Raw genomic sequence first — 27,518 nt, 5'->3', positions numbered from 1 at the left:
GGGATTGTAACGGGTCATCAACAAGTAACTGCAGGTTACTCATGAAGACGAGGTAAAAAGGCACTTGAAACACATACACGCAACACGGGTAAGACACAAGATGACATCACAATTCTCCAACTGACAACAAAAACAAAGACAGGAGAACATGCCAGGTGTTCCTGTTTTGACACAGGTTTTTTTCTTCCTCCCCACTAACTAAATCCTGTCCCCACTGTACTACCTCAAAGAAAAAAGGTGGTACCTTCTAAACGCCCCCAAACCTTGCCTCAGCAAGTTCCTGAATTTAGAAGTATTTTTTCATCGAAAACACTTATTTTTATTGGACTAATGATTAGATCCAACTCACAAATAATTCATTTCTGTTGATAATCTCCCTGCAGCCACAGAGCAGCACAGGAGCCTCACACCTTCAAGGTACAAGCACTCCACTGCGCGGGGCAGGCTTTAATCCAGCACCATTTACACGAGCAAAAGCAAGAGCCAGACATGCCACAGAGGGTGACACCCAGCTTGTCCTGCCGCAAGTCCCGAGCCTGGTCAGGCAGGAAGGAGGCCCGAGGAGAAAACAGGAGACACGAACACGACACGAGGGCGAGAGAGACGAAGGCAAGGAGAAGGGAGAAGGGACGGGAGGGGGCCTGGAGGTAACCTCCGGGACAGACACCAGGGCGGAGTGGGCTCCCCTCCCACTGGCCCTGTGTGCAGGCTCCTGGGCCGCCGTCCCCGCCTGGCTGAGGCCGCAGAGGCTCAGTGCTTGGCATCCGTGCAGGAGGGAGGCTGGACCAGGGGACAGGCTTCTGAGACGAGGCGGGAGGGGGAGCCAGGCAGAGATGCAGGCAAGGTAGAAGTCGGCTAACGGAGGTGCCGGCACTCAGTCTGCTCCCTGCTTTTCCACCATCACAGACCGGAAAGGGAGCCAAAGGCAGTGGCGGCGCCTGTAAAGGGGCCCCACCTTGCTCCGGGGCCTGTGCCCCACGAGGGAGCTGAGGGTGCATGCAGAAAGGGCGGCCGAGGCCAGGGGCCCCGAGGATGTTGGGGCAGAGGGCAGGGGCCTTCCCAATGCTCAAGAGCCCAGAGACGCGGGGCACCAGCCCTGCCCCCGGCCACCTCTGTCTGCCCTCAAGCTCACCGCCCAGCAGTGCGACACGGACACCTGGCCGGCATCTGGGCGAGAACAACACGCCTCACCTTTATCTTCTTCAACAGCTGCAGGCCCGGCAGGAAGGCTGGGACAGGGGGCGTCCGCGTGTGGGGAGAGGCTACTCACGTCTCTGGGGGGAGAGCAAGAAGAAGAGCCACTGACTCCCTCTGTCCAAGGAAATACTGAATTTCTGCAACCAAGTCTGATTACATTTTTACATTAATTCTTCCCCTCAAAACCATAAAGATGCTAGAGACATAAAGGCATACACCAAAAAAAAGGAATGGAGGATATTAAATTCCTAAGATCCAGTGAAGTCATTTTAATAAACACCAACAGCACAATTTTAACTAAGGCAGCTAAGGTAGTCTGCAGCTTCCAACCTGCTCCCAGCAGCTGGCAGCAACCCCCCACCTCTGGTTTACTCTGTACCCCTAATAGAAAGAGCTCCCACAGAGCTTTCCTCGTGCAAGTCCATTTTCATGACATCCCCGTCCTCTCATACTGCCTAAAAACCTAATCACACTCCTCATTCTGAAACCCTCTCCTTCTAATGTACCCTCCTCCTCTCCCTCGCAGTAAATGGTGCTTGTTTTTTTATCCGATGCTGCAGAAATCATTACATAGCAAAACTGTAAACGCGTGAGTATCTACTAGGTTCTTGCAAACTTCTCTGAATCATCAATGCTCAGTTTTACTCCAAGTCCTAGCAAAGAGGAGCTGGTTCCCATCCTTAGTATAACTACTGTTCTTCCTGCTTTCAGGAGTGACATCTTCTCTAATGGGGCCATATCGCTGAAAGGACCAGCAACACCAGAGATGCTCCCACACGAGCGTGTCATCTTGGAAGGGTTGTATTCTCTGAATTATTAATAAAATCAGATTTTACTTTCTCACATCCTTAAAAGGTTTTCCTATTTTAGCCTGCAGAACCAAGTACAAAGAAGAAACACCTGGAATGAGAGAAAAAGCAGTACCTAAAACATACTGTAAAGGCTGGAAAACGAAACACTTACGTGGGATTGCAGATGTTATGAGAAAGATTCAAAGAGATGGGAGCTTCAGAAGGAAAGTCACTTTGTGAAACACTGTCTCCTGCATAAAAAAAAAAAAAAGACATGATCACAAGTTTTTATAAGCACATACTCGACTGTATATACTCTTCTCTGTATACAGATCACTCATATGGTTAACCCTTGTGAGTTATTTTTCACTTTTAACTGATATTCACATATTCTGTCAATTTTTTAATTAAAAAAAGTTTACGTCTGAATATGTATAAAATTAGGGTCATGCTTCAAAAATACATTGTGTTTCTGGTCTTTTACACAATTAATTATACTGGGGACATTTTCACGATAGTCATCATACAACCTCCAAAGGCCGCCAGACTGCGTTTTACGTCCTGTGTAACAGCAAGGCCATCAATCTCCTTTCTCGTTCTCCTACTGTTGGCCTTAACCCCCCCAGCAAGAGCTGCACGTCTATGTTTTGTTGACGTTAAGCACCGATTTTAAAAACTCTCGCATTAGCATCTTCAGGCAAACTGTCTTCAGTGGCCAAGGAAAACATCCTCCCCACCAAACAGAACACCACAAGCCGCCCTGCATCCAAGCCCGCACGCGTCCTCCACGTGGGCGGCACTGTCCCTGCTCACTGTGGGGCTGGGGCATTGTGTATCATTTCTGTGTACGGCACAGTACACAGTAATAAACAGATGTACGTGGATGTCCGTAGTGCTGAAATTTTATGGGGGCGGGGGGGGAGGTCATTACGCAAACAGTGCCTAAAAAGGCACCTGCAGGAGGGGCTGACAATGAGAAAAAGGATGAGAAACGGACTGACATCACACGTGGGCGCTTGTCTAGGTTTTTTGGTACCAGGGCCCTGGTCTCCCAGGCAAGAGCGTCCTCACAGGTATCACTGCTGGCAGGAGACAGAGCAGAGGCCGCTGTGAGGAGCAGGGCCTGGTGGAAGGTGGGCTGGGCTCTGGGGGAGTCACGGGTTCCAGGGCGTCCAACAAGCCACGTGACCCCTCTAAGCCCAGGTCCCTGGAGGCACAGGGCCCCCCCCCCCCACGGCTCTGCGTAGAGTGAGCGCCCTGTGGACGCCACAGTGACACCGGTGACGGAACCCCGTCTCCCCGCCTGTCCTGACAACAAAGCTGAACCTGTACTGTGTGGGCTATGACAGTGAAAAGGAGTGAATTTAATATGTACGTAGACACAGAGTTATAAACAAACAGCGCTGCGTGAAAAAGCAAGACACAGCTTAAAATGAAGCATGATCTCCTTTATGTAAGTTAAAAACAATTCTCTATTGGGGACTTCCCTGGTGGTCCAGTGATAAGCAATCCGCCTTCCAAGGCAGGGGACGCAGGTTTGTTCCCTGTCAGGAAACAACCACGCAACACAACTACTGAGCTCTCACGCCTCAACTAGAGAGCCTGCATGCCGCAAACTACAGAGCCCACGCACTCTGGAACCCGCGAACCACAGTCACAGAGCCCACGCACCCTGGAGCCTGTGTGCCACAACTAGAGAGAGAAAACCCGCATGCCACAACTAGAGAGAAGCCTGCGCACCACAACTAGAGAGCCTGCAACTAAGGCCCAATCTGGCCGAAAATAATAAGTAAATAAATGAAATAAACATATATAAAAAAAAAAGAAACTTCCCTGGTGGTGCAGTGGTTAAGAATCTGCCTACAAATGCAGGGGACATGGGTTCGATCCCTGCACTAGGAAGATCCCACATGCCGTGGAACAACTAAGCCCGTGCGCCACAACTATTGAGCCTGTGCTCTAGAGCCCATGAGCCACAACTATTGAGCCTGTGTGCCTCAACTACTGAAGCCCACGCACCTAGAGCCTGTGCTCTGCAACAAGAGAAACCACAGCAATGAGGAGCCTGCGCACCACAGAGACGAGTAGCCCCCGCTCACTGCAACTATACAAAGCCCGTGTACAGCAATGAAGACCCACCCAACACAGCCAATAAATAAACAAATAAATAAACAATTCTCTATTTTGTTGGTGGATGTATGAATGTAAAATAAAGTGTGGACTAAAAGAACACACAGCAAGCCCATGACAGTGGACAGTGAGTTTCTCAAGCAGGAGGAAGTGGAACAGACTATAAAATATTACTTTCTAAAAAAAAATGTGGGCAAATATGACAAAATTAAGTTATTAATTCTAGGTGACAGAAATAGAGATGCTTCTTTGACTTTTCCTATATCTTTAAATTTTTCAAAACTAAGGGAGGCTGGGACTTCCCAGGTGGTGCAGTGGTTAAGAATCTCCCTGCCAATGCAGGGAACACAGGTTCAATCCCTAGTCTGGGAAGATCCCATGTGCCGCGAAGCATAAGCCCGTGTGCCACAACTACTGAGCCTGTGCTCTAGAGCCCACAACTACTGAGCCCACGTGCCACAACTACTGAAGCCTGCGTGCCTAGAGCCTGTGCTCCACAAGAACAGAAGTCACTGCAATGAGAAGCCCGGAAACCTCAAAGAAGAGTAGCCCCAGCTCACTACAACTAGAGAAATGCCACACGCAGCAACAAAAACCCAATGCAGCCAATAAATAAACAAATAAATTTATTTAAAAAAAAAACTAAGGGAGGACCACTCTTCATAGCAACATTATTCATAAGACTCAAAAGGTAGAAAAACCCAAGGGTCCATCAACAGATGAACAGATAAATAAAATGCAGTCTATACACACACAACAGAGGATTTATTATTCAGCCTTAAGAAGGAAGGAAATCCTGACATGTCACAGCATGGATGAACCTTGAAGACATCATGCTAAGTGAAATAAGCCAGTCACCAAAGGACAAGGACTGTATGACTTCACTTATCAGGTACGAGAGTATTCAAATTCATAGACAGAAAGTAGAACAGAGGTTCACACAGCTGCAGCGGGTGGGGAAGGGAGAGCTATGGTTTAATAGGTACTGAGTTTCTGTTTGGGACGAGGAGAAGGCCGAAAGGTGGATGGTGGTGATGACTGCACAGCAATGTGGATGTATTTAATGCCACTGAACTGTGCACTTAAAAACAGCTACAATGGTAAGTTCTGTGTTATGCATATTTTACCATAATAAAAAAATGTACACGTGAAAAAAATAAATGTGGAAGTTCTTCAAACTGTTTCCAAGATACAGACTTAAAAATAATAATAATAATAATAATAATAATAATAATAATAACGGCAGGAGGAAGGAAGGATGCAAGAAGAAGAAGGTGGATAAAATCCCAAGCCAAGCAAACACTGCAATGCACAGCCCTCTGTGCTCGCGCAGCGCCGGAAGGCAGATCAGGCCCCTGCCCTGGGCGCGGGGGCAGGAGGGCCGGGAGGCCTCAGCCCCGGACTCACCAGGCGGCAGGAAGTGCTGCGGGCCCAGCGCGGGCTTCTTGTCCCCGTCGGAGCTGCTCGCGCTGCTCCAGCTGCCCCAGCTGCCCCGGCTGGCGCGCACGCTGCCCGAGGAGCTGCCACAGTCCGAGCTGGAGTCCGAGCAGGCTTTCTCCGCGCCCTTCTTCCCCGGCTTCCGGAAGTAACCTTCTGCGGGAAGTGAGAGAGGAGGCGTGTTTCGCTTACATGACTCTCAACCTGATGCCACTTCCAATCAAAGGAGAGAGGCCAAGTTAAGAAGACGGCAAGGCTCCGCTTCAGCATCTGCTCCCTCCGTGCATCCAGAGAGGAGGCAGACGCTCCCTGAAACTGACCACGGGCCCCGGGGAAGCCACGGGGGTGAGCCACGCGGGTGAGCCACGTGCCCCACCGACTCCGCTGCGATGAACGCCGTCTGGGCTAAGACAGTCAGCACCAGTGATCATCTCAACCTAAAAGTGGTTCTGGAAATAACACGTGCTTCTCTCGAGAAAATCAAGGCCACTCTCTCTCAGACTGAAGATGTGTAGGTCATTTCTATTTTATTAAAATGTCCATATATATACACACATACATATATACATATAAAATGAATCACTTTGCTGCACACCTGCAACTAACTCACCACTGTAAATCAACTATACTCTAATAAAAATGTTTTAAAAGATGTCCAACCAAGAGGGTCAGAGTATTATGTATGCGTGGGTGGGAAGAACCTCCAGGAAGGCCATGAAGCGACACGCACGTGTCCAGGAAATGAATGAGAAACCTCTGCGTCCTGGGTGCACCGAGGTGGGCACGTGTCTGGGAATGTGGGTGTCGGTGGGAGCACCACAACCTCCACACCACCCACCCCGGGGTACCATCAGCGGCCCTTTCCTCTCCCGCCATCCTCCGCCGCACCCTGGACCCAGACCTGGTGCCCTCCACTGCCCACTCCCAGGTCACCGCCCGGCAGTCCTCCGCGGGGGCAGCAGCCCGGCCCTGCAGGAACCACCTGCCGCAGGGGTGTGAGAACAGCCACGGTTCCCACCTGGCGTTCCCCTACCCCGCTCTTTCACCAAGGGAGTCCTGTCTCGAGCAGGCACCCACCGTTCCCTCAGCCGCCTGCGTGACACAGTCGAGAACGGCCAGATTTTAGGAGAGTGGGAGGGAGGAGGGGCAACACGAGGGGCCCTGCCCAGGCTCGAAGACCCTCAGCCTCCTGTCTCATCCGGACAGCTTTCCCTTCAGGCTTGAGTGGAGTGATACCCTCTCACTCCCCCGAGGAAACAACCATCCCCACAGAAGCACCGCTGGCAGCTCCCTGCAGTCTCATACCTGTCTCTCCCTGCATGGCAGGTGAGCTGCTTCCCATGCTGGCATCTGTTTTACGCGCTTCCCCAGGGTTTTCCTGGATACACCAGCTCCGTACGTCGCTGTCGCTGCTCAGCTCAGGCCTTTCAAATTCCCTGCACACCAGCTTTAATTCACTCTGTTCCGAAGGCCTGGAAGAGCCACAAAAAAAATCATGGCTGCATTTGATCGTGCACACACACATAACTGCTTTCCTTGAGACTCAGCGGAGGTGAAAATGTGAATGTGGGACAACTCGAGCCCTCTTCTCTCTGGGTCTGCAGGGAGAAGCTGATGAGTAAGGGAGAGAGATTACAAAGGACAAGATTTTGCTGTTTGAGAACCAGAATTAAGTTGAAGCTCGTTGAATCTCTTCATATTCTGCAGTGAGAGGAGTAAAACTCCACAGGTTAAACGAGTCACCCAAGGTCAACTGGTAAGTGGCAGATGCAGGACCAGAACCCATGACTTTCGGCATGTCTTCCTTGGTTGGAGCATAAACCATGACTCTCACTAGATCAACCTGCTCCTTAGTGTCTGAGGCAAGGTCTGGGCGTTCACTGAAATCTTTTCTCGTTCGTTCATTTAGCAAACATTTGTGGCGTGATGACCACGAGCCATGTATTGTTAGGAAAGGTGCAGCATCTGCTTAGAGTTCTTCCCCCAAGTTGTGCACAGTCCGACACATATCTCTCTAGACCGTGAACTTGAGGGGAAACCTGTAACACAGTTCTGTAAAGGGAGACCCAGAAATGTGTTAAGAGAATGCTACATGAAGACCTAGGTGATTATTTCACACAGTCCAACGTCCGTACCTCACGTCAGGTTTGTAGGAGGACAGGTGTGAGATGGAGCTGATGGTCTCACTGGTTTCTGACCACTCAGGGTAAAAGGTATAGAGACAGAAGCCAGAGCCAAGGCAACAGACAACCCAACAACCACCACCTACGTAAACATCATGTCCTCAAAACATCGTTGTTACCTACACGCTACTTGGAAGTTATTCTTTAACAACGTAATTTGTTTCTTTAGAATGTAGGAAATCTGCTTTATAAAATATATCATAGCATTTAACTGGCGAAATTCCACCCTAATTTTATATCTTTCTTTAGGTCCATATCAGGAAAATATGCCACTTTAAAGTGACCACGTAAGTCCATCAAATTTTTATGAGAATACAAGGTGTGACTTTCCTTTCTATAGGAGACCGCATTGCAGCTTTCAAATAACTTAGCCTAAATAAGAATAATTACCCCTCAGTAATTAGTATTTAATAATTTAATAATGATCCATCAATAATCTAACAATGGGTATCTTTCTTTTTTTCCTATTTGCATTTTGCTGATTGCAGGGCACAGAACTAGAGCTTGAGGGCCCCCTGGGGTCACCTGGCCCCTCCTCTCACAGAGCAGGACACGTGCGGAGGGCAGAGAGGCTGGGGGGATTACCGGGCTAAATCCCGGGGTCCGAGCTCTCGATCACAAAGGGGGCAGACACTGCAAGCGGCGTGTTATGGGCCCCCATCCAGGGGTCCTGGCCACCACGCGGGATGTTCTGCCAGAGCTCCCCGCCAACCACAAGAGCAACCACTACAGCAAGGTGGCCCCCCTTCCCCACGCAAATCTGCAGCTCCTGGAGAACTATTTGACAGAATTAAGTACCTAGCAGAGCTCACAAGAAAGAGAAATCCCCAGATGCCAGAGCTCAAAGGAAGAAAAGCCAGAGCGGTCGGGGCAGAGGAGCAGCGTGGGAGGACACAGGCTCCCACGCCCACTTGGCACAGGAGCCAGGAAGCTCCTCTGTGCCAGGACCCCCTGCCCGGCTCCCTGAGGACCAGGGTGGAGGACGCCGGGAGGCGGGGGGCCCAAGGCACTCCACCCGTGAAGTCAGAACGGACACACTACTGACCTGGTGCAAGACGTCCTCAAGCTGCGGAATTTACATAAAAGTAGATGTAGAGAGCTACGTCTGCAAACCCAGACATACGGGATCCACGCAAACCCTGTCAGCACCTTCATTTCACAGAGAAGAAGCAAGGTTTCCCAAGGAGGGGGCCCGACTGCCTGGGGCCACGTCTGGCTCTGCCCATGACCAGCTCAGGGGCTTCAGGCACACTACACAGTATCTGCACCTCCCTTCCCGCGGCAGCAGAACCTACCTCCTGCAGGACTGGTTGCAGCGAAGATTTTACACGTGGGGACTGTTCTCGGTCATTATCAGGACCCCAGACAGCCCAGACGGGTCAGGGTCAAGCTGGGACCGCGGGCCTGCCTGTGCCCCGGGTTTTCTCTACCACCTGCTCCACCAACGCCCCTGCGTCTCACAGGCAGAACAAAGGTCCTGGCATGGCAGGATGGCTATGCTTTTTCCCTAAAATCTCCCATAGCTTTCTGCACTTTATTAAGTAAAATTTTAAAATTTTGTTCATTTTAAGGGGTTTTCAACAAAATAAATAAAAACATAACCAGCAGATATGTTAATCTTAAGAATATTAATTTTAAGAATATATTTTTATCTCAAAACATGTATCTACACTCTCATATTACCTGTATCCAACATAACAAAAATAAGATGGAAACATAACAGTTAAATGTAAAATGACAGAGTAAGTAAGAGATGAAAATTTTAAAGGGACTGCAAATATTACGCACCTCAAGGCCTGGGCAGCACCCCTTTTCTTGTTTTTTCTACACGTTCGATTTTTATTCCAATTTAAATTTTGTAAGTTTCCTTCCTTTTTCTCCTGAAGCTTCTTCTTCCTATAAGGATCTTCTTGCTAAAGAGAAAAAAGAAAACTTTTAGTACGGGTTTCAACTTACTAATACACATAAAAACCTCTTACAATTTTTTTTTTAACTTTTGAAGACCAACTCCATCTGAATTCAGAACATTCCAGCACTAGTGAAAACTGAGACATACATTTCTCAAACTCTAGTTTGTTTTCATTTCCCTTCTTTCTCTACCTCCCTCAACCTCTGCAAAAAGAAAAAAAAAAAAAAAACTGTTGCCTATAAAATTTCTAAGGGGCTAAAAAGGAAAAACATCTGCTAGCAATTTATGGTCAGCTCGCTGTTAACCTCAGCAGCAATAAATCCTCCGACCTTCACCTGTTTATTTGGTATGTGCAATTCACATGAATTACTACTGAAGAAAAATCGTGTAAAAACGCAACTTAGGAGTAACGTGTGTATTTATGTTTCTATTTGTTTATAGATGAACTTTAGGAGAACAGCCCAAACTCCAGAGAATGCTCCAAACTAGTTTAAGCTTTTCAAGTAAATAAGGCCAAGATTATGTGTGATTTTTTTTAACGTGGTTCTGAAAAACTTAATTTAGCGTGAGACATAAATATATATAATACATATGCATACATATATATATAAATTTTAAAATTGGGTTTTTTTCCTCTTTTAAATGTTAGACATGGTCTACTAACAGGCCCAAGGGGAGGAGGATTCCCCTTTTAAGTAGTTCCCATCTCTAATGCCTTCTAATACTTTCTCCTTTTCTTCCTTCCCCTACGCTGCCCCTTTAAAGCAGAAGAAGAAAAACAAAAGGTTTTAGATGCCTGCACATTACATGTCTGAGGTATTGAAAGCCTCATGTTTCTATCAAGGCAATATGCTCACTACGATAAACAAACATTAGAAAGAAAATGATATTTTAAGTGTAAATATGGTGGGATGACGGTATTTTTGCTTTCTTCTTTATACTCCTTTTATATTTTTCCCCCAGTATGTACTACCTTTTTTCTGATTCTAAAGGTATTTTTAAAAACATGACAAATTAAACATACAAAGTCCTATCCTACAGGACCATATGCTAATTGTTTGATGCTAAATAGACACATCAAAGACGTATGACCAGAAATGACCCAATGTTAAACAATTAAATACAAACCACATTTATTCAAGTATTGATCTCTGTGTATTTCCAACTTAAGGGGAAATTTTCCCCTCCCCTACCTCACTCTGTCCACTTACGGGCCAAGAAAGGTTTTTCAACACAGCCAGTACCTGAGCCTTTCTGTCCCTCCAGGGTCACCCACAAATAAAGGACCAGCCTCTAAGTGGAGCCAGGAAGGGTGCACTGGGCAGGAGTCACTCTGCCACGTGGCTGCCTTCTCAATGCAACCTGGACAGTACAGCATCACAGGCCACAGGAGGGGAGGCTCTGGAGGGCTACACCTGGGGGGCTCGGGGGTCAGAATCGTCGCCCCCTCTGGGAGTATCAGGAACATGAGTTTCAAGAGAGCAGGGGAGATGCTGGACGAGGAGGTGTGGATGAGGTGATGGAGAAGCAGGCTCCAAGGCACACACAGGAGGCGGGGAAAGAAGGGGGGTGTGTGTGTGTGCGCGCGCACATGTGTGACAGAGAGAAGCACCGGCAGTGCAGAGGAACCCGGCCAGAGTCAGCTGGGGGAGCACAGGCCCGCAGTGGACGCCGCAGGTGGAGCGGAGGGGAGAGCAAACCCGAGAACCAAAGCAACAGACTTGTCGGGAAATGGGAGGGCGAAGACGGGGACAATCGGCTCTTTGTTTTCTGGTGGGGAGGTGCCACATGCCAGGAGGCAGGACTAGCCAGGATCTGAAAGGGTCCACGCAGTCCTGAAATTAAGACCCGTCTTGGAGGCCAAACCGCCTGGTCTGAACCTCAGTCCGTGTGACAAGCTGAGTCATCTTGGGGAACTGGCTTAGCTTCTCTCTGCCTCAGTCTTGAGTCTTCCAAAAGTCTGTTGTGAGGATTAAAGTATCTGACACGTCATAAGCAGTTAATAACTTAAGACTCAGCTGTTATCATCACCATTGTTGAATTATTTGAAGTAAGTTCTCTGATCTCCCTGAATAAGGGACAATTTAACTGACCGCGGGATGGGGAAATAAGATTTCCTGAGCTTTAATAATAAAAGCAAAGGAAGAAATCAAAGAGAAATCACAGACTGACTGCACAAAGGCATTCTTAAAGCCACTGTACATACGTCAAAGCAAATAACAATAAGATGGAAAGGACACACTAAGAAAAATCTGTGATACTGTTTGATAGACAAAGAGTTAATACCTTGGCCTATGTTCTCGTAGAAAACAAGAGAAATAAAAACACTGACATTCAACAGAAAAGTGGGCAAAGGACATGAAATGCAAATTCACAAAAGAAACAGAGAAGGCCAAAAACATGAAGAGTTCCTCCAAAATATTTAATAATAAAGTATGTTTTTAGGAAAGACAAAGTATAGACCAGCTTGTAGCTCATCTTTCCATTCTGGCTTTAAAAACATAAGTGTGTTTACACTGCGTGTTTATGCCTCTAACACGAGCACAGCCTGGGGAGGCCGTGGGCACTGACACCGTGTGCCTCTCAGCAGGGCGTGAGACTCGGTTAGACGTTCACTTCCTAACTTAGAAAAAATATATATTTTTTTAAAATGTCAGTGGCAGGATCTTGGATGAATGATTTTTTGCTCATGTTTTTCAGATTTCTACAAAAAACAAAGAAAAATGCTCACTTATCCCTAGTAAGAGACGCAAACTGAGATGAAAAACAAAACACAATCGTTTACCTATCCCACTGACCAAGATTTTGCCAATAAATGGTGCTGCTGAGACCGGAGTGGCACGAGTTGTCATGCACCGTGCACGAGGGCAAACAGGCACAGTCTTTCTGGAGAGCAAGCTGGCAGCCCACACCAGGGGCCCTGACAGCTGATACTCTTTCATTCTATTTCTAGAAATCCACAGCAAGGATATACCAGGTACACGGCCAGACTTAGTTCATCATACTGCTACTTATGAAAATAAAAGCTGCAAACTTAAATGTCCAACTGCAGGGGAATGGTTTGGACTACCACACAGTTAGATGATGGCATGTTACGTAACCACTGAAAACCAAGTTCCCCATTAATTTCTAACACGAGAAAATTCAGAATTAGGACATTATATCAAAGCTCTATATACACAATAATGATTATCCTGAGTCTTTAAACGCTTGCACAGACAAGGAAGAGAATACAGAAAAATGCGCAGTGGTCCATTCTGGATAGATCTCTTCCTCCCTTCTTTATGCTTCTATAATAATCATGAATTCCTTTTCTAAGGGGGGAAAAAAGATCTGCTTGTAAGAAAATAAACAGCCAGGGCTGGGATTAAAATTTAGTTTGCGGCTCCCAAATCTGGGCTTCAACCTCCTTTGCCAATAAATCTGGAGGAATGTTCCCCATGTGCTATAGACAGATTTATACAATTTTCTAAGCTGCAAAGTTAGGCCCCAAGAATGTACAAGAAAAACAAACACTGAGCACTGCACTTGGGAATGTGTTTATTGAGAATGATTTTCTCCAAATGAAGAATGAAATGGAAAGTACACTCAAGGGGTTTTAAAGAAGAGCCTACAAAACTGAGTGGCCCCCAGAGCCAGCAGAGAGAGGACCGTCCTCAGCCCCCTGGTCTGCCCAGGAGATCCACCCGGTGACTACGAGGAGCCTCGGACCCCGGACCCCCAAGCACAGCCCGAGCCCCCGGTCCCTCGGCCCCGCTGCAGCCTCCCCACCGAGCCCACTGCCTGCAGCCGGCACAGACATCTGTCCCATCCAGGATCACAGAGCAGAACGGGAAGGAGGTGCTTACACAAGCCCTGGGACCGAGGCCAAGAAGTGTCTGAGCTCCACGGACAGGGATCAAGACAAGAGGCGACTTCGGGGCTAGGGGGCGTGCGAGGTGGGGCACAGTACCTCCACACGCGGGAAGTGGTCCCGCATCCCCAGCCTGACCTCAGGGTCGCCTCCAGACAGCCCTGCCCCGAGGGCCCTGCAGTAATCAGTTCCCACCTCTCCTCGCAGGACACACCTGGGAGGAGTCAGCACCCCTCGGCTTCGGCTTCCGCTTTACTGCAGGGCAGCACACACGGCCCCGCTCCCACCTGCGTCCAGTCCCTCCTCTCCCAGATCCAATGACTCGATTCTGCTCCCGAGCACGTGCCCTGTCTCCACGGCCCGGCCAGTGTGCCTGCTGTCCATCTGCTACACCCACCCCATCAAGCAGACTCAGGCCACTGGTCTCGGTGCACACGTCAGAGAACTGACGCCACCCTTCCGTTCTAACCTCCGTGGGGACAAGTCCCAAGTCCCAGGTCCGGGCCTGCAGCACCATGGCAGCTCTGGCTCCCTATCTCCCACCTGCCGGCCTCTGCCACGTCCAAGTCCAGCCACCCCCGTCCGTCGGCAATGATCACAGTCACACCTGTCACCTTCCTGGTTCTCACTACCGGGCAGTGCTTCGCAAGCGCTGCTATTCTAAGCACTTATTAGATGCACTCCTCCAACCCTCACGACCCTATGAGGGAAGGATACTATTATTACTCTCATTTTCCAGATGAGGAAACTGCAGTGTTATGGAGTAAGTGTCCAGCTGGGTTCACACCAGCTGCAAAGCCCATGCTGTTAACCATTAGGTAACACTGCCCTGACAGACATAAAAACTAACTCGTCACGTAAGCCCCAATCCCCCACCTTCTAGTTACCCAGACTTAAAACTTTGTAGTTGTCTTTGCAAATGGCTCTGCAAGCAAAGCTGGCTCCTATCCTTCATGCAATCAGATGCTAAGAAGTCCTGCTGCTCTTTCTTCTACACTGTCTCTTACCCTCTCTTTCCATCCTTCACCCCTGCTCCTGCTTAAGCAAGTCTTGATTACATCACACCTCCCAGCAGAGGAACAGCCTCCCGGTGAGAAGAGAGCTGGTATCCATTTCTGCCCTCCCCAACCCAGTCTCCAAAACACTTGGCCTGATCCTGCAGAAATGCATTATTCACATATTCATTCAAGCACTCGCTAAACCAACCAGCACACTAGCTCACTTTAACAAGCACCCAGGAAACTGAAAGATACTCTGTGACGACTGCAAGAAGGTTGCAGCCCGCAGGTTGTTTTCCATTTGTTATCTGCCCTCATCCAGCCCCCGCCCCGCCCCCCGCCACCCTGGGTCAGAACCCTTCAACAGGACTCAGTGATTTGCAGCAGGGTCCCCAAACTGGCCACCCTCAGGCCAAATCCTCCCAAAAGACTTTTTGTTCAGATCAACATGCTTTTAAAAATTTGATCCTGAAATTCCTGAGCAGGCAACCACCCCTTCCTAGCGCCTGTGCTCACTTACTTCACTGTGTCTCCAACTGAGATCCAGAGACTAAAGTCAAACTCTGAGTTGGCACGCGAGGGCCGTGGAAGCTGGTAGGACTCTGACTCTGCCCCTCCTTTCTTCCCCACCCTGACTGAGCTCCTTCTCAGTCACTGACTCGGTCCCTCACTGCTCCCAACCACGTCACGAAGCCTCGTGGTGCCGGCTGTCCACCTCTCCTCCTCTGCCTCTCCACACACCCCCTGCCCGAGTTCCTTCCTCCTCGGGGCTTCCCATGGTCCCCGCAGGCTAAGCTGACATTCCCATCTCTGCAATCCCCTCTACTATGCACTGACTTTAACACTTGACTACATGGAAATATCTTCTTTCGTGACAGACCACAAATTCCTGGTTTGGAATGCCAGTGATATTCTTATTCGGTATCACTCTCACTTGATTTACTTAAATGAAAAATTCATGCTTTTTTGTAAAGTTTAAACAACAACAAAAAAAAAGGTAGCATAAAGAAGGAAAAAAGAAATCACGCAAAATCCCACCACTCAGAAATAACCAGGTTCTCCCACTGATTACTGAGCAGATCTCATTTTTTAACATGACTTTTTAAGAACCTAAACATACATAAGATGACTAGAGTAATTCAGAACACCAGACCAACACATTCTTTTTAAATAAAAATTTAAGGCTCAATTTTATTTGAACTAAACAGAAGCAAATGAAGTAGAACAAAAGAATGCCAACTTTCGATAACTGTTTCTTCCCCACATGATGTATTAATTCCCTAAGGATCTCTAAGGTTAAGAAAAAGATGGTGAAAGATATTTTCATAGGTTTTCACCCTTTTAAAACTACACGCTTCAGTTTTGTACAGTATTGGCTCACTACCGAGAAAGATACAATTAAAACTTACTTTCACTTACCTTTCCATCCCACCTCCTGTTTTTGCAGATTTTGCTACTATTTTCCATTTTGTTAAAGTTTTAATATTTGCAATCTGTTCTGCAACCACAACGGCCAACTCTTTGGCCTTAGTTCTGGATTTAAAATGGACAGAAACCTCAAAAGACCTTTAACACAGCTTCCTTGATTCTGGGTCTTTATCTTTACTTCTGTCTTGGCTGGCTAAATTTCACTAACTTCATTTTTCAAGGAAGGCTCCCAAGTTCATTTGAGTTTACGGATGCATGTTTGTTGCCTTGGTGCCCAAGTGCCAGGTTCACTGCACATAATGTTTGTGTTCATATTTTCATTGTCTCGAGGATATTGCTCCACTATTCTCAGATATTAGATGTTTCTACAAAGTCTGAGGCAAGCCTAGGTGCGTGTTTCTTGATTTCCCTGCCGTTTCTGCACAATTCTTTACGCTTTAATTTCAACATCTTAACCAGGAGGTGCCTAAGTCCATGACCATGCATCAGAGTTTCCTGGTGTACACAGTGTGCCTTTGGATCTTTCAATTCAGTTTCTCCCTCACATCGGGACATTTTCTTCTATTACACCTCTGAATACTTTTCTGATCCATCGATGCACCATTTTCTGAGACAATCATTATTCTTACGTCAGACTGTTTCTGTCTTTGTCCCCATATCTAGCATCATCTTTTCTCCAAAAGCTTCAATTTCATAATTTTTCCTCCACATTCACTCTGATAATCTCAAAGCCTTTCCTTCAGGTCAATAAGTCAATTTTCGGCCACTGAATATGTGATGTGATGTCCACATTTATTGACTTAGCTTTATAATACCTCTTCCAAACTCATCCTAGTATATTAATTTGCCTTTAAAAGCTCAAATGTTATTGAATTCACAGTCTACAGTGTGAAGACTGTAGACCCTTCAGGTCTCTGGATATGTTTTCGTCTAGATTGGGATCTTGGTCTGCCTTCTGTACGTTCTATGCCTTTCCTTCATTTTTCACTATGGTATATTTGAATAGCTGCAATGCTATTTTTTTCACTGTGCTTGTGCTAATACACAGATAGGTCTGTCCTGATGTAAAGTAGACAAATTCTCCTAAATCCCTTTCCCCTCTTTCTCTGGGAACTTCAGTTCCTAGGTGATACAGGGCTGGGTTGTGCGTTCTAGACACTTTGCAGTGGCCTACGCGGTGGGAAGCAGAAGAGCTGACGGGGTCAGCGCAAAAGCTTTGCTCTCTCTTCTGGGAATCTGTCATACCAGGGCCCACGCACTGAAGCTAGAAAGGCATTCCCTCCTGTGAATGCTGAACAACGCTTCTAACTCAGCAAGATTCTGCTCTGAAAATGGATGCTGGGTAACAACTGGAGAGTCAAGATATGTGATCTACTCCACCATCTATAGTCGAGAGTTAACCCATTTGCTTAAGAACAGTTTCTCTTGAGAATAAAAGCTACCTGATGTCACCATAAATTGTTTTAATATCTCCTGCATAATTAGAAAATAAACTTTCTGAACACGTCAACCTCACAAATTATCAATGTGGATTCAAATACGTAATTATCCTCATTGAAAAGTATGAAATACAGATGTACAGTTATTACACAGATATTTGCACTCTAAGTCCTAAAATTGGGTTTTGTTCTAATAGGCAAGAAAAAAAGGAGTACAGACCTCAACTGAAGGTATGTCCTGTTTCTCAGAACATATGTCTTCTTTAGATGCTTTGTGAATCTTCTTTTCTGAAGAAGACTTTGTGTCAACCTTTTTCAAAGTTTCACAACTGTCTACTTCATTCTTGACAGGCACTTGCTGGTTATTCCCTTGAATAAATAAAAATGATTCAATTTCTAGCTAATTATTTCCATTCACGTTCCCCACAGTTAAATCTTCTTCCTATATCAATCTCATTTGATTTAATGAGATTTAGACTTAAGGACTGTTTTTGACATCCACAACGCTCTAGAAATTTATTTTGTTTACAGGTGAGAATGTACTATATTAAGAGTTTTACAAACAGTCACTAAAAGAGGTCCTGGGAAGACAGAGTAGGGGCACGCCGTCATCCATGGTAGCATTATTCATGAAAGTCAAAAGGAAGAAACATGGATGAATGGATGGATACACACAACACGGTACATATCACAGAACATCATTGTATGAACACTTAAAAAATGATTCACTGTGCTACAATGTGAATATAATTAGCATTACTGAACTGTACACACAAAAATGGTTAAGATGAGGAAAAACGGAGTGAAGTTCTGGCACATGACACAACATGGACGAACCTTGAAGATATTATGCTGAGTGAAATAAGCCAGTCACAAGACAAATATTGTGTGATCCTACCTGTTTGAGGGACCTAGAATTGTCAACTTCATTGAGATAAAAAGTAGCACGATGGGGCTTCCCTGGTGGCGCAGTGGTTAAGAATCTGCCTGCCAATGCAGGGGACACGGGTTCCATCCTTGCTCCAGGAAGATCCCAATGCCGCGGAGCAACTAAGCCCGTGCGCCACCACAACTACTGAGCCTGTGCTCTAGAGCCCGTGAGCCATAACTATTGAGCCCACACACCACAACTACTGAAGCCCTCGTGCCTAGAGCCTGAGCTCCACAAGAGAAGCCACTGCAATAAGAAGCCTGTGCACTGCAATGAAGAGTAGTTCCCACTCTCCGCAACTACAGAAAGCCCATGTGCAGCAATGAAGACCCAATGCAGTGAATAAATAAAATAAACACATTAATTAAAAATTAAAAGATTAAAAGTAGCACAATGGCTACCAGGGTAGGAGGACAGAGTACAGGTAATTATTGCTTAATGGGTACAGAGTTTCTGTTTGGGATGATGAAAAAGTTCTGGAAATGAATGATGGTGATGGTGGTACAATGATGTGAACGTACTTAATGCCACTATGTTTTATAATCTGAAATGGTAACTTTCAGGTTCTGTATATTTTACCACAATTTTTTTAAGTTGGGGGAGGGAGAGAAGGAGGTAAGATCTTGGGTTCTGGTCATAACTCAGACACATTAGTTTTACGATCCAAAGTAAGTCTTTTAAGCTGCCTGAGCTCCAGTTTTCTTATTTGTGAAACAAAAATACCACCTTCTCTGCCTACCCTGCCTGACTGTTATAAAGATGCAACCAGAACAGACAGAAATATAAAGCGTCACCACCAGTAGACACACGAACAGCTGGAGGGCAGGGCCTTCTGCAGGAAGCACCTACCTGCCCTGGGAAATAGCGCCTGCGGCGTGAGAACCAAGCTCTAGACAATCACACCGCAAGGTCGGCACTGGCGGGAACCGTGTCTGAAACGTGACCTTTCCATTGTTCTTTCAAGTGACTTCATTCCCAAGTGTATTTCTTCTTCTATCCCTGACTTCAGAATACAGTCAAATCAACCTCAACCCCACCATAACTGGGCTCAGTGTTCTAATATGAATCAGACAGGATTTCAATACCTTCACCTTTTTTCTTTAACTGCGAATCCCTCATGACACATTGGCTATCTGAGAAAGTGTAGATGCCTGCAGTGCAAATACATCACAGCAGAACAGGCTGCATGCCTTGGCAGAGGCTCCCATCCGGCTCTGCTGAGGGGCCCGGGGCTTCTCGAGGCTCTCAACTCAAATCCTGCAATCCTGAAACTACAAATCAAGCTCCACTCAAAGCAAGATGCATACATTTTAACAATAACACTTATAAGGTAAGCCTTCTTTTCTTTCGTTTACGGAAAATTATGTAAATATTAGGTAGCTACAAAAATGCCAGGGAAGCATGAATTCCTCTGCAACACTGACTGCGTGTGAGATATCCACAGAAGAAAACATCCAGCACCACGAAGGAGCCAGGAAAGAGCCAAGAGCAAGGGAGACAGGGTCCAAACAGAAAAGACATCACAAACAAAGACATCACTTTGGATTCTGGAAGCCACCGGAATGAACGGAATACAGATATTCTCCTCCAAAAATGTGCCATGACTCTCCTGGAGCCCTCATTCATGAGAAAATGGTTTTTTTTGAGTTTTCTTCAGGCCAAGAACAGCACTAAAAGTATTCGTCATCAAAGTTTCTTAGGAAGCATCCAAATTTAATATCCAACACTAAACCACCCCTAAAAAGGGATAAAGTACAGACTCTCAGAAAATCACTAATGCCTGTTGTTGGGGCCAAGAATCAAGACCAACAATAAAATGAATTCAAATTCAGTCTTCGAGAAATTCTAACATGACAATATTCAAGAGTTTAAAAATATCATGAGCAAACACTTCATTTAAAAAATGGAGGGCTTCCCTGGTGGTGCAGTGGTTAAGAATCCGCCCGCCAATGCCGGGGACACGAGTTCAATCCCTGGTCCGGGAAGATCCCACGTGCCGCGGAGCAACTAAGCCCGTGTGCCACAACTACTGAGCCTGCACTCTAGAGCCCTCGAGTCACAACTACTGAGCCCATGCACTGCAACTACTGAAGCCTGCTCGCCTAGAGCCTGTGCTGCACAATAGGAGAAGCCACCACAATGAGAAACCCGTGCATCACAACAAAGAGTAGCCCCCACTCACCACAACCAGGGAAAGCCCACATGCAGCAATGAATACCCAATGCAGCCCAAAATAAAATTAAATAAATAAATAAACAATAAAATAAATCTTAAAAATAAATAAAATAAAATAAAAATTAAAAAATGGAGCCACCCCATGGCATTCTACTAAGCGTGCTGACTCACAGCATTACACGCTTTTCTGCCATTTATCTCACACAGTAGGAGTAACTGAGCCACAAAGGTAAAAAACAAATAGAAGATCATATTAACAAACTGAAGGATAAACACCATATGATCATCTCAACAGATGCAAAAAAAGCTTTTGACAAAATTCAACATCCATTTATGATAAAAACTGTCCAGAAAATGGGCATAAAAGGAAATCACCGCAACATAATAAAAGCCATATATGACAAACCAACAGCCAACATCGTTCTAAATGGTGAAAAACTGAAAGCATTACCTCTAAGAACAGGAACAAGACAAGGGTGCCCACTCTCACCACTACTATTCAATATAGTTTTGGAAGTGTTAGCCACAGCAATCAGAGAAGAAAGTGAAATAAAAGGAATCCAAACTGGAAAAGAAGAAGTACAATTGTCACTCTTTGCAGATGACATGATATCATACATAGAAAACCCTAAAGATGCTACCAAAAAACTGCTAGCACTAATCAATGAATTTAGTAAAGTAGCAGGATACAAAATCAATGCACCGAAATCTCTTGCATTCCTATACACTAACAACAAAAGAGCAGAAAGAAATTAAGAAAACACTCCCATTTATCATTGCAACAAAAAGAGTAAAATACCTAAGAATAAACCTACCTAAGGAGGCAAAAGACCTGTATGCAGAAAACTATAAGACACTGATGAAAGAAATCAAAGACGATACAAACAGATGGAGGGACATACCATGTTCTTGGATTGGAAGAATCAATATTGTGAAAATGACTATCTTACCCAAAGCAATTTACAGATTCAACACAATCCCTATCAAATTACCAACAGCATTTTTCACAGAACTAGAACAAGAAATCTTATGATTTGATTTGTATGGAAATGCAAAAGATCCCAAATAGCCAAAGCAATCTTGAGAAGGAAGGATGGACTTGGTGGAATCAGGCTTCCTGACTTCAAACTACACTACAAGGCTACAATGATCAAGACAGTATGGTAATGGCACAAAAACAGAAATATAGATCAATGGAACACAATAGAGAGCCCAGAGACAAACCCAAGCACATATGGGCACCTTATCTTTGACAAAGGAGGCAAGAATAGACAATGGAAAAAAGACAGCCTCTTCAATAAGTGGTGCTGGGAAAATTGGACAGCTACATGTAAAAGAATGAAATTAGAACACTTCCTAACACCATACACAAAAATAAACTCCAAATGGATTAAAGACCTAAATGTAAGGCCAGACACCATAAAACTCCTAGAGGAAAACATAGGCAGAACACTCTATGACATCCATCAAAGCAAGATCCTTTTTGACCCACCTCCTAGAATCATGGAAATAAAACCAAGAATAAACAAATGGGACCTCATGAAACTTAAAAGCTTTTGCACAGCAAAAGAAACCATAAATAAGGCAAGAAGACAACCCTCAGAATGGGAGAAAATACTCACCAATGAAGCAATGGACAAAGGATGAATCTCCAAGATATACAAGCAGTTCATGCAGCTTAATACCAAAAAAACAGATAACCCAATTCACAAATGGGCAGAAGACCTAAATAGACATTTCTCCAAAGAAGACATGCAGATGGCCAACAAACACATGAAAAGATGCTCAATATCACTCATCATTAGAGAAATGCAAGTCAAAGCCACAATGAGGTATCACCTCACACCAGTCAGATGGCCATCATCAAAAAATCTAGAAACATAAATGCTGGAGAGGGTGTGGAGAAAAGGGAACCCTCCTGCACTGTTGATTGGAAGGTAAGCTGGTACAGCCACTATGGAAAACAGTATGGAGGTTCCTTAAAAGACTAAAAATTGAACTACCATATGACCCAGCAATCCCACTACTGGGCATATATCCAGAGAAAACCATAATCCCAAAAGAAACATGTACCACAATGTTCACTGCAGCACTATTTACAATAGCCAGAACATGGAAGCAACCGAAACGCCCGTCAACAGATGAATGGATGAAGAAGATGTGGCACATATATACAATGGAATATTACTCATCCATAAAAAGGAATGAAGTTGAGTTATTTGTAGTGAGGTGGAGGGACCTAGAGACTGTCATACAGAAGAGCAAAATAAGCCAGAAAGAAAAAAACAAATACCGTATGCTAACTCATAAATATGGAATCTAAAAAAAAAAATGGTACTGATGAACCCAGTGACAGGGCAAGAACAAAGATGCAGATGTAGAGAACGGACTTGAGGACACCACTGGGGGGGCGGCGAAGGGGAAGCTGGGATGAAGTGAGAGAGTAGCATTGACATATATACACTACCAAATGTAAAATAGCTAGTGGGAAGTTGCTGCATAACATAGGGAGATCAATTCGATGATGGGTGATGACAGAGGGCTGGGATAGGGAGGGTGGGAGGGAGTGGCGGGGAGGGAGGGGATATGGGGATATATGTATATATACAGCTGATTCACTTTGGTGTACCTCAAAAACTGCACAACGGTGTAAAGCAATTATATTCCAATAAAGAGCTAAAAAAAACAAACAGAAGAACAGGAACAAGTGAAGGGGCCAGAATCCTGCTCGGATTTTTACTGTATCAATCTAACCATGTGATACATTTTGAGTAAACCACTAGATCTTCATTTCCGCTTATTAGTATCTGTAGCAAATGAGACTAGTTTTTGAATTTCTGCAAATACTGGTATTTCTGAAATTTCGAAGGTATCTAATTCAGTGAACATTTTCATGTACTGTTAATTTTAAGGCTTTAGCGTATTATTAAATTTCAAAGTTCGTTATCCGTTATATTACCATAAGCAAAAACAATGAAAATTTCACTAACTATTCTTCTTTCATCATGCCTGAAGCCAAAAGCAATTTGTCTCTAGCCTTAGTTCTAAGTCTATGATATTTTGATCACATAATGAAAAGAATACTAGTTATAAACATCTGAAAAGGGACATATTTCAAAAGGTCATTTACATGACACATAAAGCCCTGCTCTGGTCAGAGCATCAAGAGAGCCTGGACCGTGTAACACGTGCTTGGAAGGTGTCACTTCTTCACAGCTGTTTGACAGGCTGATGCCAAAAAACAAGTGTGCGAAACAGAGCCCTGAAGAATCTGTCAACAGACTGCATTTCCATCGGGAATTTTAACTGATGATTTACTACAGGCCTCTCAGAAGGAGGCAGGAGAAAGAGCAGGGAAGGGATGACACATCTTTGGTTATTCAGAAAACATTCTGTTTCTCCACAACCACAATGTGAGCACACAGTCAGAGCCGTTAATATATAGCTTGGAAGATTTTGTTCTCACACAAGAAGTTACACTCAGAAAAAAAAAAAAAAACTGCTTCCGAATAAAAGAAGGCACAATGCTTCAGGTGCCTCCAGGAGTTCTGGCGGGCTCAGGACGTCATTTCAGATACTCTCGGGAGAAAGGCCACCTCCCCGGTCCCCTTTCCCAAAGGTAGTCTTGTCACTAGACTTGTTTCTACAAATATCTGCCTACTTTGAGAGAAACGGCAGGAATGTGGCACAGATACTGACTGGTTTCAGCTGAGTAAGTGGAAGTTCCCAAGGGGTCACCAGTTCAGCTCGCAAGACTGAAGCTGTTTTCTTCAGATTCTATCAGGGTGAGTTAAAAATTATCCACACTCTGGCTGTAGAATTTATAGAAGTTTTAACATAACCAGAGTGTGGATAATTCTTGACTCAACTTCGTAGAAAGGATCTTAAGATGGAAACACAAAGTGAAATCTTTTTCAAAATAAGAAAAGAAGTGATGCTCAAAGTTGGAAGTGAAAACTCAGAAGGTTCTTACATTTTTGGTTTTCTCATTCTTGAGTGTTCTTTGCACACTGTAACCCCCTACCTGTCACCATCCGCGAGCTTATTACAATGCTTTCCTTCAAAATCTTACTAAAGAACCCTGAACCCTCAATATGACCAAAAAACTCCATATCCTACTTTCAAACTACAACTTCCTTTCCCTAGATCTCTCAGTTCTTTCTTATTTTTAAAATTCTCAATTCTTTAAAATGTTCAAATTGTAAACTGATGGCAGGCTATTTGTTTACTTTTTCACCTCTTTGATATTTTCTTAGAATAGTAATGTAAACAGAACACAGAACCAAGTACATGTCACTGAATGGATTTCCCTGTGAGGAACCTCCAGATTAATTCTGGAGAGAAATACAGGCCTGTGAATTAGCACCTCTGAAATCGCTGGTATGAACATGGTGGAAAGCCAAAGTTCTTTCATCGACTCTTATCTGATCTGACCAGCAATCACCCCGATACTGCTAAACAGGCTGACAAGCCAGGCAAAGTTTTAAAAAAAATCTTGAAGCGAGAGACTTGCTTCCAGTTAAAGCATCATAAGCATACCCGTCATCTGCTCAGGGCGGAAAGGTTCGGGGTGAGTCTGCCATCTACAATGATACAAGCAAACCCTATGTCTGTGGGCTCCCTTATTAAATTTACTCACACTTGCTGAAGTGTTATTAGATATTAGATGGTCATCTAAGCTCAACCACAGGCATTAAATGGCAAGTACTGGACAGGAGGATACAAAAGCACACATCTGAATCCCTCGACCCACCCTGGCACTACGTCGCTGGCCGACACCCTGCAAAGAGCTCTGGTGCAGCAGAAGGCCTTCCTACCCATCCGCCTGCAGGATCACAGCCCTTGCATCCTGCAGGCGCATTTACCCAGACGTCTGATGGATGCAATGGACCACAGAAGAAGCACTTCTGGAGGAACAATTTCCTCAAGTCTGATTTTACGTCTGTGTAAAGTCAGTCTATGTCAAATACTGTCCTCAGTCTATATGACAAAAGAAACAAGAAAAACCCAGCTAGACTCACTCCACAATTTTGCCCTTTCACAAGAGTATTGTGGTCTGGGCCCTAAAGAGTGTCCGGAATAGAAATGGAGGAACAGAAGCCCCACTGCCCCACCATCAACACCCTCACCCAAGGAATGCTATGACTTTATGGAGAGCTGGTCAAGGGCTTTCCCCAGGGGGCGTACTCACACGCCCGGGGAGAGGCCGTGGGACAGCTGAGCCTGAAAACAGGAGTCCTCTTCAAGCACGTGCACTGCTGCCAGGGAAACAGCACCAACAGGGTGGAACAAGGAGCCCCGGGAAGGATGCACCGTTGCCCAAACCATGTTCTACTCAGAGGACCCTGGCTTCCCTTTAAATTAGAAATGTCCTTTGATGGGACATTTAAAATTCAGTTTGGTATTTTCCCTACGTAAATGCACAAAGCTCATTAGAATCAGCCAATCTAGTAACATCATCTCTACAATGTCAAGGAGTGAAAAATGTTATTTATATTTAGATGTTTCAAATAAGATCAAAAGTAACTGATTCTTCCAGATTAACAAGTGTCCAAAATCTAACTCTTAATGGGCTTATTATTGAAATGGCCAGGAAGGACACACAAAAATAAGCACAGGCTCTTATGCCAGAAGCCAGAGGGATCAGTTAAAGATTTAATGACCAATGTACGTGTGGGCAGGCTTCCTAGTCTAGTTTCGCTTGCATTTTTATTAACTGCATTTGCTCTGAGAGAACATCTGTCTTCTTTTAACCAAGAGACACAGTTCGAGAAGAACCAGGGACGAAGAGCACGCGATGGTGGCAGCTGTTACATACAGAAAGTTGGTAAGTTTTGTTCCATCAGAAACATGTCACAGGCTCACTGATTTTTGCAAACAGTCTGAAAAGCCAAGATAAAAGATACTTAGGAATAGGTGTCCATAAATTCCAACAATACAATGATATCTGCATCATTCTAATCAATCTGCTAAAAAAAGTAAACGTCTTAACCAAAACGCTCTAAAAACTTGGTGCCCCATCCTAAACGTCCCATCGTACAAATGGTATTTCAGTATTTATACCTTTGCTAATAAAACTCTGTGCATGAACTAAAACTTCAACGGCCACAATTCCAACTGAAGTCATAGGTGGGAACAAATTCCACTAAGAACAGACTGGAGACAAACAGGAGAGAAGAATCACCAAGGAGGATGGAAAAATTACCATTAGTTTTCCTGGGAATTTCTGGCAAGTCTGACTGGCACTGAGGTGAATTTCTCGGCAAGTGATTTTCAGGTAGTTTCTTAGGGGTCTTCAGAGGACAGACCTCTCGCTCCTTGAGCTCAGCTATGTTTTCTGAAATCTGAAGGTCCGTTTCCTTAGGAAACATACATGTCTGTACTCCCTCCTTCACGTGACATTCGGAAGGAGCGTTATTGAGAGCAATTGTGTTTTTCAGTGTGTTTTCTTCTTTGCTCAGTAAGTTTTTGGGAAGAGTTAGATTCTTCTGCAGGTTGACATTTAGGCCACCCGGGTACTTGAGGGCCATCCACGTCTCACCCAGCCCGGCGGGGCACCCGTCCTCCTTAGCAGCGGCCACCGGGGAGCCGCCCTGCTTGTCCTCCGCGGGGGTGTTGGCACCGCTGGCTCCGGCCGCGCCGGCTTTGTGTTTCCCGTAGTAGACCGAGCACTTGTGCTTCTTCTGGGAATGGCCATAGGTGGCCGGGCTCCTCTTCGTTGCGTTCTGGATCCTGCTCTGCGGGGTGTTAACCGGAAGGCAGCTTTTCCCTCGACCTTTATCGGAGGGGCCGTAGGTATCGAGAAAGTTCTTGCAATTGCTTCTGAATTTAAGAAGAAAAACATTTAACATAAAGGCCAACAGAGGAAACCTCTCCCTCTCTGTTTCTGACTCCAGGAGGAAGAAGGAGCAGTATGGGGTATACCAAGGAGTTCTCACCTTTCACTCCCCTAAAGCTCTGGGAATTTAATAAACTAAGTCCTTACGTGACGTCTACCTTACAATGAAAGGAAGGCACAGCTGTCACACAGTGACTTAAAGGAAACTG

The 27,518-nt window shown here is 45.3% G+C and overlaps 1 protein-coding gene across 2 annotated transcripts in view; it reads right to left on the bottom strand.

The window, feature by feature from the left end:
- TMEM131L (transmembrane 131 like) overlaps positions 1-27,518 on the bottom strand; it is a 153,884-nt gene that overhangs the window by 8,660 nt on the left and 117,706 nt on the right. For both annotated transcript variants that reach the window (XM_057727266.1, XM_057727267.1), the window contains 7 exons: positions 26,677-27,293; positions 17,586-17,734; positions 9,527-9,651; positions 6,861-7,027; positions 5,526-5,711; positions 2,161-2,239; positions 1,192-1,274 (listed from right to left, as the gene is read on the bottom strand). In XM_057727266.1, the coding sequence (XP_057583249.1) occupies positions 1,192-1,274; positions 2,161-2,239; positions 5,526-5,711; positions 6,861-7,027; positions 9,527-9,651; positions 17,586-17,734; positions 26,677-27,293 (1,406 nt within the window). The remainder of the gene's footprint in view (positions 1-1,191; positions 1,275-2,160; positions 2,240-5,525; positions 5,712-6,860; positions 7,028-9,526; positions 9,652-17,585; positions 17,735-26,676; positions 27,294-27,518) is intronic.

This window comes from Hippopotamus amphibius, chromosome 3 (genome assembly GCF_030028045.1).
Source record: "Hippopotamus amphibius kiboko isolate mHipAmp2 chromosome 3, mHipAmp2.hap2, whole genome shotgun sequence".
Lineage (NCBI taxonomy): Eukaryota > Metazoa > Chordata > Mammalia > Artiodactyla > Hippopotamidae > Hippopotamus > Hippopotamus amphibius.
Note: the sequence above shows the minus strand (reverse complement) of the source record. Positions and strands in the feature narration are given on the sequence as shown.